General features: G+C 42.9%; 1 protein-coding gene across 3 annotated transcripts in view; it reads right to left on the bottom strand.

The window, feature by feature from the left end:
- Positions 1-20,100, bottom strand: part of ST3GAL3 (ST3 beta-galactoside alpha-2,3-sialyltransferase 3) — a 164,644-nt gene that overhangs the window by 51,747 nt on the left and 92,797 nt on the right. For all 3 annotated transcript variants that reach the window (XM_032192630.1, XM_032192629.1, XM_032192628.1), the window contains 2 exons: positions 15,240-15,334; positions 2,825-2,888 (listed from right to left, as the gene is read on the bottom strand). In XM_032192630.1, coding sequence (XP_032048521.1) covers positions 2,825-2,888; positions 15,240-15,334 — 159 coding nt within the window. The remainder of the gene's footprint in view (positions 1-2,824; positions 2,889-15,239; positions 15,335-20,100) is intronic.

Below are 20,100 nucleotides of genomic sequence, written 5' to 3' on the forward strand. Positions count from 1 at the left end.
AACAGCCCTAATCTCCTCTTTCCTTCCTATGCTCTCACGCACTGCTCTGACCTCACCTCCCCTGCCTCTCCCTCCCTTCCCCCGGGAAAGCTGCGTTCAGCGTGTGGTTACATGAACGCTTGCTTCAATAGACTGAGCAGTGCTCACCCTCCCCACCCAGCCCTAGCCCTCTGCCTCTCATGCTGCTGCTCCAATGCTGTGCCAGCGCCACTGCTCAGTGGGAGGAGAGCTCTGTAAGTGAGGTCACTGAAACGATCTAGGTTAGGAGAGAAACCTTTAAAATAGGCTCACTTTAAAATCTCCCTTCAGACAAGGTACTGAGAAAAATGTCTTTACTGCGGAAGTGGCCAAAGACTGGAACAGGGTTCCTGGCGAGGCAGTTGATGCCCCATGCCTGTCAGTGTTCACGAGGTATTTGGGTAATGCCCTCAGTAATGTGCTTCAACTTTTGGTTAGCTCTGAAGTTGACCGCTTCAACCAAGGCAGGAATGAACTGGAATGAATGAACTGTTGTCTCTGCTTGGAGCTTGAGCCAAGATCGGAAAGTAGATAGCCTTCCCTCAACAGCCTGCTCCATCAGCTCTTTTGGAATCCAAAATAGTGCAGGCCCCTTGCTGCCAGCACTGTAATTCATCAATAAGCACACCAGAGAACATCCTGGGAAGCATACCCAAGCCCCTTTGCTGCAACTCCATCTACCTACTGCTTCAGGTTCTCACTTTGCAATTTCCAAGCCTTTCTTGTCCCTTTCTCCCACACCAGCTTCAATTTTTCTCTCTTCCTTTATAAGACTTGCTCACTTGGAAATGCCACAGGAGGTATTTGATCCCAAAGCATGCACACAGCAGCTGGAATCGAGCACACAAAGGAGTGCTATCTCACCTAGCTGCCATCCCCATCAGAGGCTGACTCAGGAAACAGGCAAGAAATGACAAGGAAAATTGCATTCACTTCATTTGAGGAAAAAAGCACTTACTGCCCAGAGATACAGACATATGAAGTGGCCCATTTGCCCCACTGAATGGGGAAAACAATATCCAGAGATGACCACATCTAGCAGTAATCCACCTGCTTCCATCAGCTCAGAAGATACGTTATGCCTTCTCCTACAACGCCTACTTGACTGCAGTAGAGCATTGCAGCACCCTGTTCTCAGGGTGCCAACATGCATGTGTGTGCATACACAGTTTGCACAGCCCCAGAAGAGACTGATCTCCCTGCACCTGGCTTCTGGGCTGCTAAAAGAAATGCGTACTAGACATTCAATATCCACTGCTCTGCGTTTACCACAGAAGTTCCAAAGGAAACAGTATTTCCCCAGTCTATGTACAAGCACGCAAACCTAAGTGTTAAGTCTCTCCTGTCTCTACACCAAAGCCATTATAAAGAAAACAAAAAAAAAAGTGAGCAGCTGGTGCTAGTGTGGCTGTATCTCACAATCTCCTGAAAAAAGGACTTTAAAAAAAAAGCACAACAGCAATAACAACAAAAAACACAACAACATCCCACCCCTCAAAAAACAGGTGAGCAGCAAGAGTCGCTACTACATTAACTCTCACTGCACGAATATTTCACCTGCCCTCCATGTCATTAACACTTATTTCCCATGAGCAAACTTTTGAAAGTGTCTATCTGTAGATTTTTCAACAGATTAAAATCTTAACTCTCCAACCAGGGCTGAGATAAATCCCAGATGGGTGAGACTCAATTGTGTGTAAAATCTCAAAGGTCATTTGTAAAATGATTTTGCCTTCTGGACATCATTTCCCAAATTAATCCATATTCTGAAGGCTAAGTGTATCCGGCATTGCTGTGAGAGAAGACAAACTTCAAAGCAACCTAAATTAGCACATGGATTGCAAAAAATAAAAATAAAAGAATAAACTTTCAACACAGAGATGAACTCCCAACTCTAACCATAGTTGGCAAGCTCTACAATCAACGTGCGAGATGTGGAGAGTTATGGAAAGGCTGGAAAAGCTTCTGAACTTCGTCATGGAAAAGTGGACAGAGGGGATGCTGGGCCAGGAAATAAAACCAAGGTGTTTAGAAAGCAGGAATTGTGTTGCTAGCCTGCGTTCAAGGAAGCTGCTTGGAAAGGAGTAGTATGAGGACTTGTGAAAGAAAGCGTGTCCCAGTGAAAAACTCCGACAACTTCTCAAGGAAACCACCTCCAGTCCGGGAGGTGGCACTGAACCAGAACTGCAGGGCAAGGGATAGGAACGACAGTAAAGCAAATATAGGAAAGACTAGAGGAGTATCATTGGGAAGCTGATCATTAACATGTCAGTGAGTCTCAGAAGCAAGCTCTACAAATAGGACTGAAGAATCACAGGAGCTTCTTCCAAAGGCATCAGTCCAAATACCTCAGGACCCAAGAGAATTGCTATCGCATCCTGGCACAGGCTGGGACAACACAATCACACATTCCTGCTTTAAGAGTGAGGAATTCATGAAACATTGTTAAAACAAGCCAGCCCCTTCTTTCCCGCTAAGAGGTCCTTGTGATCCTATTTCTTTGTCAGAAAGGCTGAAAAAGAATGTGTTTATTGAAAAGCAGCTATTTACTTATTTGAAAAATAGGCAAGAGAGTGTACTGTGATACCACAGGGAACAAAAGACTAGGAAATAGTCAAAAGGTAAAGGCTGTTTTTTTCCACTTATGCTTGACTTAAAGGCCTCCAGAGTTTACAGATTTACTGGAAAGAGGACTCTTTCCAGCTCCTGATCCACCTCCAAGGCACGGGCAATCTCTGGCAACATTTATTTAGGACAGGGAAAATAATTGCTTCAATTCCTCCTACTCTGAAAGGTCTCATCTTACCTGTCAAGAGCTGGAGTTAGACGGTAATCTTTGGTTGCTGACAGGATGGCTTTGATCAGATTATCTGGGGAGAAAGGAAGAAGACATTAGGAAGAACTCACTTCGAGCGGAAATGAAAAACAAAGGGATGTAAGGCTTCTGAAGCGCTTACTTGGAGGGACTGAAATAAGGTTCTCATCACGAATAACCGCTTGAACTCGCATATTCCTATTTCATTTGGACAATGACCTTCACACACTGACTGCAAAGACACATGAGGTGCCAAATTCTGACAGAGTGCACCAGAGACTTGCACAGAGAGGGTGCAAGGAAAAAAATTCCAGTTTAAGGCAGTGGTTTCACACCCACTTCCCTGGGATTGCAGTCCCACAAACACTTCAGACATGAAAAAGCCAATACCACTGCCAGTGCTTGCTTCATGCAAGCTTTTACACAGCTGAGTGGTGAACTGGATGCAGGAACAGAAACACATTAAAATTAATGCTTTCTATTTTGCTGGGTTACTTTTAGTTTATACTTCTAGTTTAGTTAGATTTCGCTTTTGTATTTGTATTTACTTTTTATTTAGTTTTATTTTGCTTAGTTACTTTTAGTTCAGTTCCTCAGTCTGGCTTTCTTCATGGCAGAATCCAATTAAACCATCACAGCTGCTTAAAGAAATGCCCATGGAGCCACAAAGCCTAAACTGATACCCAGAGAACACTGCAGCAACCAGATGGTGTTAGTTATGCAAGCATAGACACATGCCCATATTAAACGTATTAAATTACAGAAGCACAATGATTACACATAAATAAATCTATAAACTCTGGAAGCTGTGGAGTCTGCTCCCTTCTAGATTCGTCCTTCATACCAAGTTTCTTCAACCTCTCTCCCCCATAAAGATCCAAACTCCATCACGTCCCGTCCATGCAGCAGCAATGCTCTGGCTAGCCTGGGTTTACAGATGTACCAGGAACTCCAGAACGGCTGCACTAGTTCAGACAGTCTGTCTGTCCCCAAATCCTGGCTCTAACTGCTGCCTTAAGCAGCTGCCTAAGAGCACAAGAACAAAGCAAACAGACATAGTGCTTCTCTCAAATAATCCTCTAGAATTTAGCTATTTTCAAATCAGGGTTCTGCACATCAGGTATAGCTCCTATGGATCTGGCAACCTGCAGTGATTTCTGTCCTATGAGCTCAGAGTCCTCCTGGATCCATATGGACTCTCAGTCACTTCCCCTTCCTGATTCTGAATCTGGCTACTCCTACCTTCATTTATACTGGAAAAGACTGTGAACAATCAGTCCCTTCCACTTTCCTCAGGAGATTATAGATATCTGTCACATCCTTTCCCTAAATGCCTTGGTCAACTGGTTCAAAGGTTCCTAGGAACAACCAGTCCAAAAGAGCAAATGTCATTTCTTCATAAAAGATTAAAAGTGACACAGCAACATTAAAAAGATTGACATCAAATGATTATTTACACTGAACTTTAATATTTTTTTCTGACACTACTTTGGGCATTTGGCACAGTTAGGGGCTGTCCCTTTCAAACAGGGATTTCTGTTCTTACTTGCTGGCTTTGCTCCATCACTGCAGAAAGCACAGGGTGAGGATGTGGGACAAACACAGGTCTGAGGCAGCCCACCTGCCAAATAACTGAGCCTGACAACAAACCAGCGAGACATGAGGCAGACGCACAAAGGTGATAAACAGAAAATGACTAATGGTTACTTCAAATTTGGGATTTTTTGACATGGCATTACTGACAGCCCCTGCCAACTGTTGCAAGCTGGGAATTGAGATTACTTTCAGAAGATCTTATTTTGGAGTAGATTACGGGGAAAAAAAAAAAAAAGCAATTTGTAGAGTAAAAGCAACATATTTTGCTAACAAAATAATGTAGCTTTTTAAATTTTTCCTTCATTTGGAGATTTTTTTTTTCTGACACGTTGATAGCAGACTCCCTCTCCAGCAGGAATGCTATTTCCCTATGTCTTCAGCAACAGCAGTAGGTTGCTGTGACCTCTAATGGCTCCATGCCACAGTCCTCTCCTTGGCCTGCCTCTTCCGTGGATGGTATACGTTTCTGTGGTTGTTTTCCCATACTCTCAGAAAAAAGAGATCAAAGGATCACATGTCAAGGGCTGCAGCCTCCCATCTACCAAGCTTTTGTTATGCCAGGTTTGCTCTACCACCCACAGATTAACACCCTGCACTTCTTGGAGGCCATCCGTTACATTATATTAAAAAGCACATGGGATACAGTTGACTAATGCACTCAAACAATTCTGTTTTTCACAGCTTGCCAGCTAATTAGTAATGCCTTCATAGCGAACATTCAGGAATGAAACACGACTACTTTAGGACTGGATATGGCAGCGGTTGGGGTTGGGATGCTCCCCATTCCCATCATCCACAGAGAAAACACAAACAAAACAAACAACAAGATAGGATATTCAGCAAAGCTTAGGAATAGTGAAATGGGAAACAATTTTTCAGCAACCCCCACAATCTAACACGTTGCACCTGAGAGGTTTGGAAGTTGCACAAATCACAGCGTTATCGTTCAAACCTGCTGCCTGAAGCTCAGGAAAAGTCCTTCATTGCCAAATATTGACGTGTGGCAGGAATGAAGGGGCACAGGTGCCCTCAGTGCTGGTTTCTCTACTCCAACATCCTCACTGGAAGTCAGGTACAGGAGCCACAAGCACTAGCAGGGAAAGCTAATGGTCCAAGCAAGGGGGAAGCACTAGATCTTTTCACCTGAGCTGAACTCTGCTAGAAGCTGGACACTGCACTGCTGCTGAGGGGGGCATGTGCATTTGGCACCGGTAACCTATTTGCACTGAACATAGCAAAAGCCAAAGGAATCTGAACAGAGCAGTCCAAGGACAGTGTTTCGGAAGAGCACGTTTTATTTCCGATAACTGTCAGTTTTTCTCAATCTATTTTACTATTATCTTTAAGGGCACCAATTGTGTATTGCTTTAAATGGAACCATGCTCAAAAGAAAGATCGTTTTATTAGAGCAACAGCTACACAACCAACTTGTGGGTTTTTTTTGGTAGGTGGTTCACCCAGGTTATGAATAAAGTGAGGCATGGATGCAGACACAGCACCAGCCCAGGCACAACTTCTCTCGTGCCTGGCAAATGAGAAGAGCAGACAGTGGTGGGTGTGCTCTGCCTCGTACACCAGTGCACTGAGGAGGGGCCGGGAGGGGCTTGAGTATACATGTTCTGAGTACTACAAAAGATAAAAATCCTTCCTGTTACAAGCAACAGGTATGCGTGCACTCACCTCTCGCTTCCAGGGCCCAGGCACGCAGCCAGCTCAGGTGTAACAGAACTCATTAGCTCAGGCACATCCCCATTCAGGCAGGTCTCATTCTTTGCGAACCATTTCCCATCTGGAAAAGTTTCAGCTACTTTTGTTCGGTGCAGAACCCCAGCGAACCAGCCCTGCAGACATGTCTTGGCACCGCACGCCTAGAAACACGAACCCTGGAGAGCACGGTGCAGAGACTGCAGGGCTGCGTGGCAGCTCAGCTCCGAGCAGGCAGAACTTGCCACCTGCCCTCGCTGCGGGCACAAAAGGGGGCTGGAGCAGACACAGATCATCCAACAGCCATTCAGTGGCCACAGTTTTTGGGAACTGCTTGGAGGCTTAGGAAAGCCAACAGCAGCTACACTTGCTGTGTACTGTTCTTCCTGTTCATACTGTAAGATTCAAGGCAGGTATTACCAAGACTAAATCCTTTCTTCAGACCACAGGAAAACATTGATGTTTAAATGTCACAGGACAAAATACGAGCATCCCTTTGTCCACCTTACTTCCCACCAAACAGCTTAAGAAGCAGTGAGGGTAAAGATGGGTCTTCCACCAGCACTGAGCTGGATAGGAATCATTTTGTCTCCCTTGCAATCAAGTCGATGATTCACAAGCTGCATCTCTGCAGCTCCTTGGAGGGCACAGTCACCAAAGGCCCATTTTTCTCCCATTATTAAATAACGAGCACATCACCAGGGCAAGGGATCTATGACAGCTTTCCGCAGTTGAAGTTTCTGTTTATTATACTTTTTCTCTTGTCACGGAGAATTTAGGTTACTGGGGAGCAAGGGAGATTGTTTAACCCATTTGTCTATCAACCACTATGCGCACACTATTACTATACAAACAGAGCAGTAAGCCTCTGCACATTTTCCTCCTATCTAGAGGAGGAGTTGACTAAATTTATCTAAGAATCCCAAGTTATCATGACACATTCTATCAGTTCTCCTTATAACATCAGAAGATTCAAAAGCATCTCAGGACTGCACGATTTCTCTGAACTCGAGTACATCTTGACTTCAGGTTGACCCTGAAATTTTCAGACATTTGGAAAAACTATAAGTAAATAGTTCGAAATTAGGCGGGCAGTGACCACACAGTGAGAACCAGCCCGAGTCTGAATTCTAGCATTTTTATCTGTTATTTATGTGGAAGAGTGGAGACCTTCACTGTAAATGTCAACAACACTTAACACTGTTGTTTCTAATGCATAAGCTTCTTGCTAGTATCATATAAAAATGGAGACCTTTTCACTCCACAGGGCGTACTGCAGCCATCTCACAGGACCTACCTTCTGCCTGCCTTAAAAGCAAACACATCGAGCTGCTCACACACTCTCAAATGGCAGAGAGAAGAGGCTATTTTTAAAATATTCCACACCAGCCATCTTTCTCTCAAATCAGGCAAGTCTACATGCCTTTACTGCCACCAAAAAGAACTTGAATAGCATGTCCCAGGGTCAGGGAGCTGTGTTCCTCTGTGGTGCTCTGCAAGCCCTGGTCGGTGCCCACCTCCGCGTGTGGTCACCCAGCCTCCTCACCTCCAGCCACCACTTGTGAACTTCAGCTTTTGGGAATCCACTGACTGGGGTGAGGTTGACAGACAGCCCTGAGGCATGCCATCTCCTCTGCATACGGTCACTGTCCCCATGATAATGGAATGCCACATGCCTGTTAGCTTTGTGGGGGGAGCAGGCTAAATGCTGTTTAAGCTATGGATGAAACAAGTATCAATATTTGCAAACAAGACATAAGCACAAACTCAATCCATGCTTTATTTTTTTACACTACCCCATAAAACCCAAGTTTATCCCCATATAAAGTCCTTCTGTGGCATTTTTGTCCTTAGGATCTCACTCTGTATGGGAGCGGAGGAGTGATGTTACAGATAGTCAAAAGCCTTCTGGACACAATCCTGGGTAATGCGCTCCAGGGGACCCCACCTGAGCAAGGGGGTTGGACTAGGTGACCTCCAGAGGTCCCTTCCCACCTCAGCCGTTCTGTAATTCCCCACCCTGATGCTCAGCACGAGGCCGTGGCCTCAGGTCCCACCATGTGCTCCGTCTTCCAGCTCCCTCCAGAAACATCACATCCAGCTGTAGCCACACAACACCATTTGTATTTTAGAGAAGCTAAGAATGCAGCGAGTAAAACAGATATCAAAGCGAGTCCGAAATTCCTCACAGCACTGCTTGTTATTGATCAGCTAACTTTATGATGTCTGTGCAGGAGAAAGCAGCTACAAAGACTTCCAGAACTTGGAAGCATATTGCTAACATGTGAACTGGCTCTCCGAGGCAGCTCACAACAAACTGCAGGGCTCCGTCCCCACATCAGCTCGTGTGTAAACACAAGACAACGCTTTCTTAAGGTCATCGCTGTGCCAGATTTCAGTTGGTTACTTGAGATACACTTTAACAACAGCACTTCAAGCCATCACTACTTCTAATACCACAATAATTCCATTGATGATTTTTAATCTTATTGATAAACATGTATTTACTGTTGCATAGATATAAAATACAAATCAAGAGACAGAAAAAAAAAAAAAGCCTGAAGAAGCAATAACAATTTTAGGAAAACCTGGCATGCATTAAATGTAAGCTCGGGAAAGCCCTTAAGGTCTTTTTTTTTTTTTTTTTTTAATAAGATATAAATAAAATACAAAACATTTAGACTCTTGATTTACATCGTAGTTTTAGAGCCTTCAGGGATTTTTTTTTCAAGCTTTTCTTCACAACCAAGAGTTTGTTTTTTCAGAATACAAGTTTAGTTCCCAACATAATCCCAGGGTTCGGAAAGTTGGAGCACTAATTTAAAAAACAATTATGCCAGAAAATGGGCAGCATTTTGCAATAGCCATGCATTAACCATTTTGATCCAAACTCAAGTCTGGTGCTCAGGAAGCAATAAAGGCTGTAGAAACAGGCTAATTCATGGCAAATGAAAGTGAACCTTGAAGGATTCGTAACATGCTGTCCAAAGACGAGGGAAAATAAATACAGTTGCTAAAAGAGGGCTGTTCTTCCTCTTGTTGCTGCATTTTTGATGCCCCTTCACAGTGACCAGGCAATGTCTTCAAGGACAAAAACCTCATCAACAACTACTACAGTGATTTCTAATTCTCCTGAGCCTTGCAGAACCATTACCATATGGCACTTAGGACAGCTAGAGGACACCTGCTCTTCCCTCTAAGAGGTAAGAGAGAGGGATAACATCCATGTCTCAATTGCGTTTCAACACTTCTGGGAAGAACCTTAATTTGGAGTCACTCAATTAACTGGGAACTTGGGGTTTGAGATCTCCCTCAGGCACATTTTGCTTCTCAACGGGTTAGGAGAAGAACTATTCTTTAAGTACATTCAACAGCAACACATTAATTTTAATTGAAATAAGGGACTCCACTGGAGGCTTATACTTTCATCAAGAGAGCTCAAGAGTGAGGGATGATTTAACTTCAAAACTGATGACACAACTTCCCTTTGGAGGCAATAATGAAATGTTGATCCTCTACCTCTTCTGAAACTTGAACCTATCCCCCTGCCTCAAACCTCTCATTTAATTTCTTGAGGTTATAAAATCAGCTAGATTCCCTGGGGGAAACAGCAACATTTTTATAGATATATTCCCATGTGATAATGGCAACTATTACCAATTTTGGTCAAGTGTAAAATTCTAGTAGAAAATAGTTCAGCAATCTGCCTCAATCAAACTTGCAGAGAAACAATCTTATATTAATACCTCTGCTGAACAGAATTAACATCTATACATGTTTATGCTTCTTGTTTAGTTAAGAACAAGTGAAGAACAAAAAAAATGCTCACAGTAGGAAAATCATCCATACAACAGCGTGCAGCTAACTAAATCAAGACGAAATTGGAAAATAAAAGTAGAAAACAGACACCCCATTATCAAGTAGAACGAGTCAAAAGGTAGGGAAGGTGTTTGCATGTAGTACTCCAGCCTCTACAAAGAGCTGGAAGGGTAGGTTGGGAAAGACCTACTTTTCTGATGGTGCTTTTTTTGGGTCAGTTGTAAATTTTAATTGTGATGACCAAGTGAATATGTTTTCTCACAGATAAAATATTGTTCACGCCAAGAAAGTTGATGTGGAAGAAAAAAGAAATATGCAAGAAAAGAACATGCATGAAAAGAAAAGAGATTTTTTTTCCTGATAACATTTTGCTATACCAACTTCTGCACGCCTGAAAACTCAACATTTTCACTGAAGATGCATGACCTCTCCCCCATGAGACTAATGAAAACACTGCTAAGCAGCACTGAACCATGGTTCTTCCCAGCAGCATTCACACAAAGAAAAACATCCAAATAAAACCAAGTATGAGAACAATTAACCATTGCACAATATATTAGTATTGGTGCTCTGGGCAATGTCTCTCTTGTATCAGATGAAAATACAAAGTCTCCTGGCCAGTACTACAGCTTATTATATTCAATAAAACTGTAGCATTTCAAGTATGTTCTTAATATTCTCATGTTCTTAAAATATTCTCATACTACAGTGGGGGTGAAATGGCTTTGTAAATTGGTGGTGAGAGCAAATTCTGAGATGGTGGCATGACAGTGAGAAATAAGTATTGCCTTCAAAGACAAACTGATCCTGGGCCAACAAAACAGCCTCTCTGCTTACAGTGATCTAGCAGGAGCAAAGGTAGAAGTGAGGACACATAATTACTGCTATGCAGTGACACAATGACTAAACACATGAAGGACATATTACATGTATCATAGTTGTTTAGGTTTTTAAGCATATGCTATGCCATATGTTTTTGCTTAAGTTCAAAATAAAAACTCCAGCAACTCCCGTCCTTATTACACAGAGATGATGCCAGATACTAGCTACTATTTCTTAGGAAAGCCTTCTAGATTCTTTAAGCCACATGTACTGAGAAATGCTATTAATAGTCAGGTATTTCTCCAGTCTTGTTTGCTGGCCTTCTTCAAATAACTCTTTCCTTTTGCTTTAGCTAGAGAGGTAAATTTGGGGAGGAGGCCCTCTGGGATTAATAATCTCACTAACACTATAAACTATTTTTCCATTGCTTATTCATTGACAAATTTAACCCTGAAAGCAGTGCACTTGCCAGAGGATCCGCAACAATATGGACAGCATGTGCATGTGCATACCTCCCTAAGCCACACTGATAGAAGTACTGCTAGAAAAGAGTCCAAATACATGAGCAGAAATTTCAATTTAAAGTAAAACCCAACCAATCTCCTTGTTCTTCACAGAAAAAGCTACAAGAGCAGGCCTGGTGAGTGCTGGGAAAAAAGCATTCCTAAGAGCAAATTAGACCCCTGCAAATGATGAAACGCGGGAGGCACTCCAACATCCAAGGCAGTGCTGAAACAATAGCCTGGGACACAGGAGGGTGCTCAGCGGTTTGAGATGTCCCCCACAGGACATCTTGACATCTGTAGCTTTTACAGTTCCAGCTTCTTGTTAACAATTTGATCTTCTTGACAACTCTCAAAGCTGACTAATTTCATCGTGTTCCTGAAGGATAACCCTCACTTTGGCTGCATACACGCTAATAAACAAACAGGCAGCAGGGCAAGGGCCCACTCTGTCCCACAAGTGCCCTATTAAATTGCTAGCACAGTCCCTGCAGCTCTCCACCAGGACATTTGCATTATTCTAATTCATTCACAGGTTCAGAGGCTAATATAAGTGAATGACCTTTCTTGATAGGAAGCCTAAATATAACCACCCTCTTTTTCTTTGTAGGGGAGTGAGGGGGGCCATGGGGAGTTAACCTGTTTGAACAATGAGCTCAACTGCCTTCAGTTCCAGAGGACAACTATTTTATTTATTAATAGAGATGCAATCATTATTTCCAAGCACTCAGAGAGGCACATCCCATTTCTAGGTTCTGTCAAGTCACGTAGTAAGAGACAACAAAGCTCATCATAGCACTAACAATTTTATTTCTTATAGTAAACACAGTCAAATGTGACAGTGTCTCCTGTTCAACAATGTGGTCATTCTTCATCATTTAGAAAGTCTTGACTTGGATTCTGAAAAACAGTCTCATGGCTGCAGAAGTCACTGGGTGAAACCTAGAGCCACTGTTACACAAACAGCCAGATACTTGTAGAGGCCCTTTGTGGTGTTAAAACCTATGAGCAAATACACTCGTGCTTCTTCAAAAAATATGACATACTTATTAATTTCCTTATTTGCACACTGAGAGAGCAATAGACGTGTGATGAATGCAATGACACCTTCAGTCTGCTATATCAGCTCCAAGACTCCTGACAGTTCTCAGCTCTGCTTTTGTTCCACGTAGTTTGGGATGGGGATCAGGTAATTAGGATCAATTCTCAGTCCAAGTCTTTGGTGAACAGTGGCATCAGAGTCAACACGCACAAGAACTCCCTGCCTGTTTAAGACAGTTCAAGAAACAAGTACAACTGCATCTCTTAAAACCCTCTTCACCTGATTTGTTGTATAAGGCACTCATGGACTACTGTTCAAAAAGAGTTCGCACAAGACTTCCTACTTCTCACCTCATTTCAGAAACTCCTGTTAATAAAGAAGCAGGGAAGCCACCTGCTTATAGCCATGCTTCTTTCATTTAGCTGACTGAGGTGGTTAACTAACGATAGCAGCAGTTTCCAATCTGACATGAAATGCAATAGTTCATTTCAGAAGTAAAACTTAGCTATGAGTTTGAAAGCCTTTTCGCTAGAAGTCTGAAGAAGAGGAGGAAACTTTAATAAAAGAAAGCCAAAATGGTGCTGTTATCTTCCAAGCTGCTCAGAATCTCTTATTTCCTAACTTTGGTACTTTCAAGCTACCACTGAGAAGTTCCTATGAGTTTCTTGGAATATGCAGCATTACTGAAAGTGAGCTCATCCTGTAACTGTATTTCACACAAAAAATTTTTGCTCTTGGACTAGGTCACAGTAACTTGAAAACATTGGGGAATATTCACCGAAGTTCTCAGCAAAATCTTCCCATTACCACGGCAGTTACAATCGGTGTCTGTAAACACCAGCCACCTTTCACAGCGTGATTCACGTCGGAAATCCCAGCTGTTAGCGTCACTGGGCTTCCTATATGCACAGAGCAAAACTCCTGCCCCATCTGTTTCAACACAGGCACGTCTCTCCACACTTTCTCAGTCACCCTGACTACGCTTTTTCCCATGCACATCCCACTCCGATAGACTTCATCTCGCACCAGCACGTGACTTATCTCCCCACTGCCTGCCTAGGTCGGTTGTTTGGATATCGTTAAGATTGCCCTGACTGAAAGCCCTAATGAGGTGCTGATCCCATCATCCAATCACTCAGCTGAGCCCGAACGTGTCCCGCGGGACCAGCCAGAAAAGACTGATGCAAGAATTCCAAGTGATGTGGAACATGAAAGGGCGCCATTCGCATCGCTAGGACTCGCAGGCTGTCAGCACAGCCATTAGAAATCCTGCCTTACAGAGATTTATAATTCAACCCTCCCACACACAGAACTTGCTCCAGACTGAAACTTGGCACAAAATCCAGTCCCGGGAGGGCATTAAAAAAATAACCCATTCAACTGTTTCCGTCCCATGGCTTCGGCTCTCAGCCATTTAAATAATGGCAATTTCTCATTTCTCTTTTTAACTGAGGAAATCCAATATAAAACACCAGATTTACATAACATTGCGGTGGTGATACAAGCTGGCAACAAACCCAGGAAAAAGGCTGCCAGAGCCATTCCGTCATCCCCTTTTGGTGAATTTCTCCATTTGGATTCAGTTTAACGGAATGATTTTTATTAAGTCTGGCTGACATCATGTGTAATCTGCAAATCCCACCTCCACGTTGGTCAGGCAGCATGCCCTAGCTTTGCACACCTTGTGCACCCATTAGCAGGGGACTAGTCCTCCTGTGGTCAATGCAGGCTTCCACTTGTGCTGCCAGTGTTATTTCTTACGGCCTTTACAGGAACCTTTGCTTGTTGATTTAGAGGACAGCAATTAGCTGACTATTGAGTTGCAAAAGACTGACTGGACAAGAAATGGACGTATGCAAAACAAAGAAGGGAATTAATGTGAGCCAGAAGAAATTTGTCAGTCCAGTCCTTGCTTTGATCAGAGATTGTTCTGACAGACAACTACCACATCTGCTTCCAGGGCCAGGGACAGAGACAGTCAGATTCAAGCCCTGTGTGGCTGCAGTCCTTCCTGCCCCAGGTATTTGGATCCCTGGGGTGAGGCCAGCCAACTGCAATCTTGAGTTTGTCAGGGGACAAAAAAAATCATGGGAACTGATGCAATGCCACCAACACTTCTTAATAAACACATCAGAATTCAGGATGGCTGCAGAAAATCACTGCTAAGAGCACATCTCTTCTGCTCCACCACCACTTGCCCAGAGAGGCCTTTGGTGGCACATACAGGACAGGGGGGAGTTTGTGTCACCCACAAAATACACCACCTGCTGGGTGGGCTACCGACTCCCATCTCATCCCCAGCAGCACCACTCCTGCTGTCCCACAGCATACCTGAAATGCAACTCCTTCCACCGTGCTCCAGCTGGAGGATGGGATATATTGCAAATTGTCGCCAAGGCATCTGAATACATTTCTCCTATTTGCTATACAAGTGCACAAGTAGCACAATTTTAAAATAGTTATGACCAAACACTATGAGAAGATTTATATCAGTGGTCAACCCAAGGATCCAAAACTTCAGAAAGATGAGCCTTACCTGTTCTTTAGCAAATTACTGGTTAAAAAGTACTTTAAATCAATTTGGACTCTCTCTGATGCTGTCAGCCAAGATGCTACAAACTATGGCAGTCAATGTCAAAACACTTCTTCCAGAATGTGGTGGTAGGTCAAAACTGCCATTGCTGCACTGACTCTCCCTGTGTACTAACCCATCCTCCATAATCCCAGCCTCTGAGGTCCACGTTCCAGCTGTGAAAATCCCAATATCTGAAACCTGCATGTACAATATTTTTGTATAACACAGGAAAAAAAAGGAGAGCCCTAGGGACCAAGTGAACTTTCAAACTGGACAAACAAGATGGCAGGGTAAGCATCTGCAGAGCCCGTCTTCTTTTTCAACAGCTGTATAATTCCCTCATACCTTGTCCTTTAATTCCAAAGGGGGGTACGAAGTCCCTGATACGAGCCCATCTCCTGAAGGAATCATCCAAGAACATTGGTGCCGGCTTCGAAAACCTGAGGAAATCAAAAAGAGAGAGAAATTAATTCCTTAGCTAGGAAGGATAAATTTCGGTAGGGAGCTTGAGAGAATCAATACCTAAGTGCTGACTTTACATTCTCACTGGCAACACTGCAACAGAAGATTTTACTTTTAACCAAAGGTGCCTGCAGTAAAATAAATACATCATAATCTGTGCCATGAGGACACCCCAAACGCTTAAATCCTGAGCCTCATGATAATTTCTATTCAACGATTTAGGACATGCTGAACTTCCCCACTATTGTCTGGCTGTTAATTTAGTTACAATGAGTTATAAATTGCAACCAGAGTTTACGTGATTTTGCTCCAAGCTTTGTAGCCACAAGCCAATGTGTGGAATCTCCATGCCAGTGTGTGAAAGCCGTGAGGAAGGGGGGCAGAGCTGCCTTTACATTGTTCATTGCATATGGGAGTGCTACTAGCGCTGTACTGTGCAGGTGTGAATGCACTGGGCAGAGGTGTGCAGAAAACAAAGCAGGAGGTATCTGCTCTCAATGCTGCTTCTACCTCTTTCATGTGCACATATACAGCAGCTATCATAACAAAGGCAAGAAGGGAAGCAGTTCAGGAGATCATGAAGTCGCACTCAGTTTACAGAGAATGGAAATTCAGTACAGATGTAGGTGTTTTCTTCTGCATTCATTAACATATAAATGATTCAAGAGATGTCCTTGCCAAACCAAACAGTTGTGATCTATCCAAAATCACTTACAAAAGAGGGAACTAGTCCTTCTTAACCATGTCAGTATGGGAATACATTATCCTAATTATACCCTCAACAGAAAACCCAGCAGCTACCGAAACTTGTCCCTTCTAGAAACAATTAGTAAAGTGGCCAGAGAGAAGGAAACAATTAGCACTTGACAAAAAAACACTACAGAAATACAAACCTCCATATTAGACCACTTCTGAATGTACCGATCACTGCTAGCAAATGTGTTAATACCATCAGAAATCTGTGCATTCAATCATACCAGAACAGTAGCAGGGATGTTCTGGATCAATATCAAGTATGCTGTGCTACAGAGATGAAGAAAGGAATGTACTCCACGTTCAGAGTCACAGAGTACATCTCCACTACAGCCACAAGACGTACACTTACCTGAAAGAGGCACAGCCTGGCTGATCTGGCAGTGGGCTCGATGTACCCATTGACGGGTATGGTTTCACCCTTCCCCCTCAGGTTGTATATCAGGTAACTTATTGGACCTGAGCTACCTGATTTAAGATAAACTCATCTACACTACGCCACTGCTATGTACACACAATTTCAGATAGCAGCACAGTGAAGAAATGATGGAATAAACTCTGAATTATAAACTGCAATATTGTCTGTCCAATCACAGACACCCAGTAAACCTGAGGTTGCAGAAGTCTCAAGGAATGGGGAAGAGAGAGACCAAGAGTATTTAACAGATCAAGAATAGAAGATGCAAACTTGCCCATGCATACCGCTTCACATCCACCCATGCAATCTTTAATAAGATAATCAATCTATAACCATAAAAGAAGGACGCACAGATTATGTGGCTCTTCTAGAAAGAAAGGAGTGTTTTTCCAGAGCCCAAAGAAGGGCTGCGGATATGAAAGGATCTATATAATTCCATCTAGGAAAAAGTAGGGAAGAAGGGAAGATGTGTCAGATACATTACAGCTTCTGAAGATCTTAAGTAAAAAACAACCAAACAAAAAAAACAACCCACAGGACTATTAAAACCAACTACAACAAGCAAAGCGGATACAATAAAACCCTGAAAATATCCTAAGAACTTCCATAACTTGACAAATTAGCTTTATGTTTGTACTGGTGACTTTTCAAGCATCTTGGTGCACTGAAATGTAAGTATTGTGTTACACTGCTGGGTCTCGCCCAGGACTCATCTCTACCTCCTTCCAATATCAACAGGAGGAACCTTTGCAAGTTTTTTACACAATTCAAGAGCTACCACTTGAAATGATGGCAGCAGGCAGGTCCCATGGAATGGCTCCCCATTTTTACCCTCTGTTTTCCCCAAGCAGCAGCCACAGCAAAGGACGATGGCACTGCCTGAGGGTCACCAACAGCTTTGGGCTGGTTTGTGAGGTCACCAAGCTGCTCTGGTTACAGCTGGGATATGCAATCTTCAGGAAAAACCCCGGTGCTTCGGAAAGTGCACGTAGGAGCAGGTTTTATTCTCCTCTCAAGAATCAAGAGAATTCCCTATAATAATTCTTCAGAGTAGCACAGTGTAATAAAAGATATACAAAAAAACAAACAAACAAATTAGCCACTTCAGTTCACCTATTCAAAAGTACTTCACAAGAAAAAAGGTGCGTGCTGTAACATCAGACCTGACTCAGAAATTAGCATTATTTTCAGATGGAATTAACTGGCCTATTTGCAAGTCATACACCAGGGAAAGGCAATTTACGGTAGTATGAGGTGCAGTAGTGTTTCTCATGAACACAGATCCCCCTTTATAAGGTGCCTGGTAAATCCAGGAGGAAGAACAGATCCTCCTGGGACTACCCAGGGAAATCCTCAAAAGCCAGTGAAGCACCATCAGGCCTGATCTGATGCCTCTCTGCTGTCCCTTCTGTACGTGACGATCAGTAGACTGAATTGGTGCCTAAAGAGAAGGGTGAAGTAACCAATGGCCTTGTTATTGCATTATCTACAAGTAAAAAAGAAAATTTTCTAGAAAAAAAATGCAATAGCCTCAGGACACCAACTGTTACTCAGTAATACTTAATGCTCTTGTCCAAAGATCCAGGGAAACAGACTTAATTCACACATTTGCTTCCTTTAAGAAGGGAAAGGAACATTTCTCAGTAAAATATTATATCCATATGGGGCAAAAAAGAGCAAATTAAACGATATTTAGTTCCCATAAATCTTAAAGGTAATTCCGTTCTGGAAATATTAAGAGATGATGACTGCTATAAAGCTCGTGATCTATGAAAAGCACGTTGCCACCTCAATAAATCAGAGCAAGCCAGAACCGATGTCCAGCAGTGACAGGGAAATGCTGTCTGCCAAACCTCTCCAGGAGCATGGCTGCTCTGTCTCGTCTCTGGAGCGCGTCTGGCATATTCTAGGACCCCTCAGGAAATATCAGGATATGCCTCGAACAGTCCCTGGGAATGCTCTCCGCAAAGCACCTAAAATACATTCCAAGGAATGCGTGGGAGTTTGTCAAACAGAAAAAGTAAACGTCTCTGAACGATGTTAAGTTTTCTATCTGCTGAGCAGCTATGAGGGGACGCTGCATTTCACCCGAGTCAACTTCACTGCTATCTAAAAGGCAGGTTAGCTTCACCAGCCACAGCTTCAGAACTGATGTAGGCTTGTGCTCCACAGGCAAGCAGCACATAAGAGGTTCTATTTTTTAAACTCCAATTTTAAGCCCTTGCTCTCTCTACCACCCCAAATCCCAGAAAAGATATAGTGCAATCTCTCAGCATGGCACCTATGAAAAGATGAGGAATTTGGGTGCTTGTGGCACACAGCTCTGAGCTGCATTATTTGTGAGGCAAGTGCCAAGCACCCTAAATCTCTAATCTGAATGACATACACCAGTAAAACAGCAAAGGACATCTGGATAGATATGGTAATTACAGGGTACAACTCAAATCCCTCCCAGCTCTGAACTTTGCATTCCTTGTGGAAAGACATTGGAAGAATCTCAGTTTGTCACAGTACAGTGCAAACGGAAGCGTACTGCCAGGAAACTATTCTTAAACAGGAACCTATATACACAAGAAAGCGTGATATATGTTTGCACCTAGGGGATTCCAGCTTATGTGGAAAAAAAAAAAAATGTTTCCAATTGTTTTCTCCCTGATAAGTAAGAAGAGCTGTGTCCCCAAAGCACTTCTGGCTTGAGGGATGAACTAGGCTGTCTGATCTATCCCGCAAATTCTACACAGGTGATAATCCAGTGCCCACCATGTTCCTCTTCGATGTGTGCAGAAGCATTCAGCATCAGCAGGGCTCACTTCCCAAGGTATCAGGTAGATCCCAGGTTAGCACCTTCTCTACCAATATAGCTATTGAACAATTTCAGACATTTCATCTCAGCTGTAATCTGTTCCCTACCCTTAGAGCTATTTTATCTGTTTCCTACACTTAGAGCTGTTTTCAGAGCAATTAAATACATACATGTGTAGAAGGGAATAAGCTAGAGAGAAAGTAAAATAAACACAACCATTGATAGTCTTTGGCTATAACATGGAGGAAGGAAGACACGGCTAAGACCCTGAAAAATCAGAAAGGATGGTGCCATGTTTCTAGAAATCATGACAGTAGGAAAAGGCAGGTGGGCAGCCACTAAGCTCCATTGTGGGTTATTTTTTAACTGTTTCCTTCCATACAATAGGAGGTGCTCAGATGTTTCTTTATTTTTTTTCCCCTCTCCTCCTTTAAACATCCTTGCCTCTTGTTTCTTCTGTTAGGGAGAATCAGCATAGGAAAACTGCAAGATGAAGGAAAAAACCAACTGCACTACAACCTCATATTATATATAACCTGCACATTACATTTGCAGAAGGACACAGACAGCCTTCGACATGAGGTGTGTGTTTTGGTTTGGTTTTAAAGACACAAAAAAAAATAACTTATTTGTTCCAGCAGGATTTCTACACTCTTTTGTTTGCTTATGCTTAAGAGCATCTATGGTTAGACAGAAGGTACAAAACCTACTAACTTTATTAATAAAATGGCTGAAATACAAACCAAAGCACTCTAGCACTGAATAATTAG

The sequence above is a fragment of the Aythya fuligula genome, chromosome 8, assembly GCF_009819795.1.
Source record: "Aythya fuligula isolate bAytFul2 chromosome 8, bAytFul2.pri, whole genome shotgun sequence".
Classification (NCBI taxonomy): Eukaryota; Metazoa; Chordata; class Aves; order Anseriformes; family Anatidae; genus Aythya; species Aythya fuligula.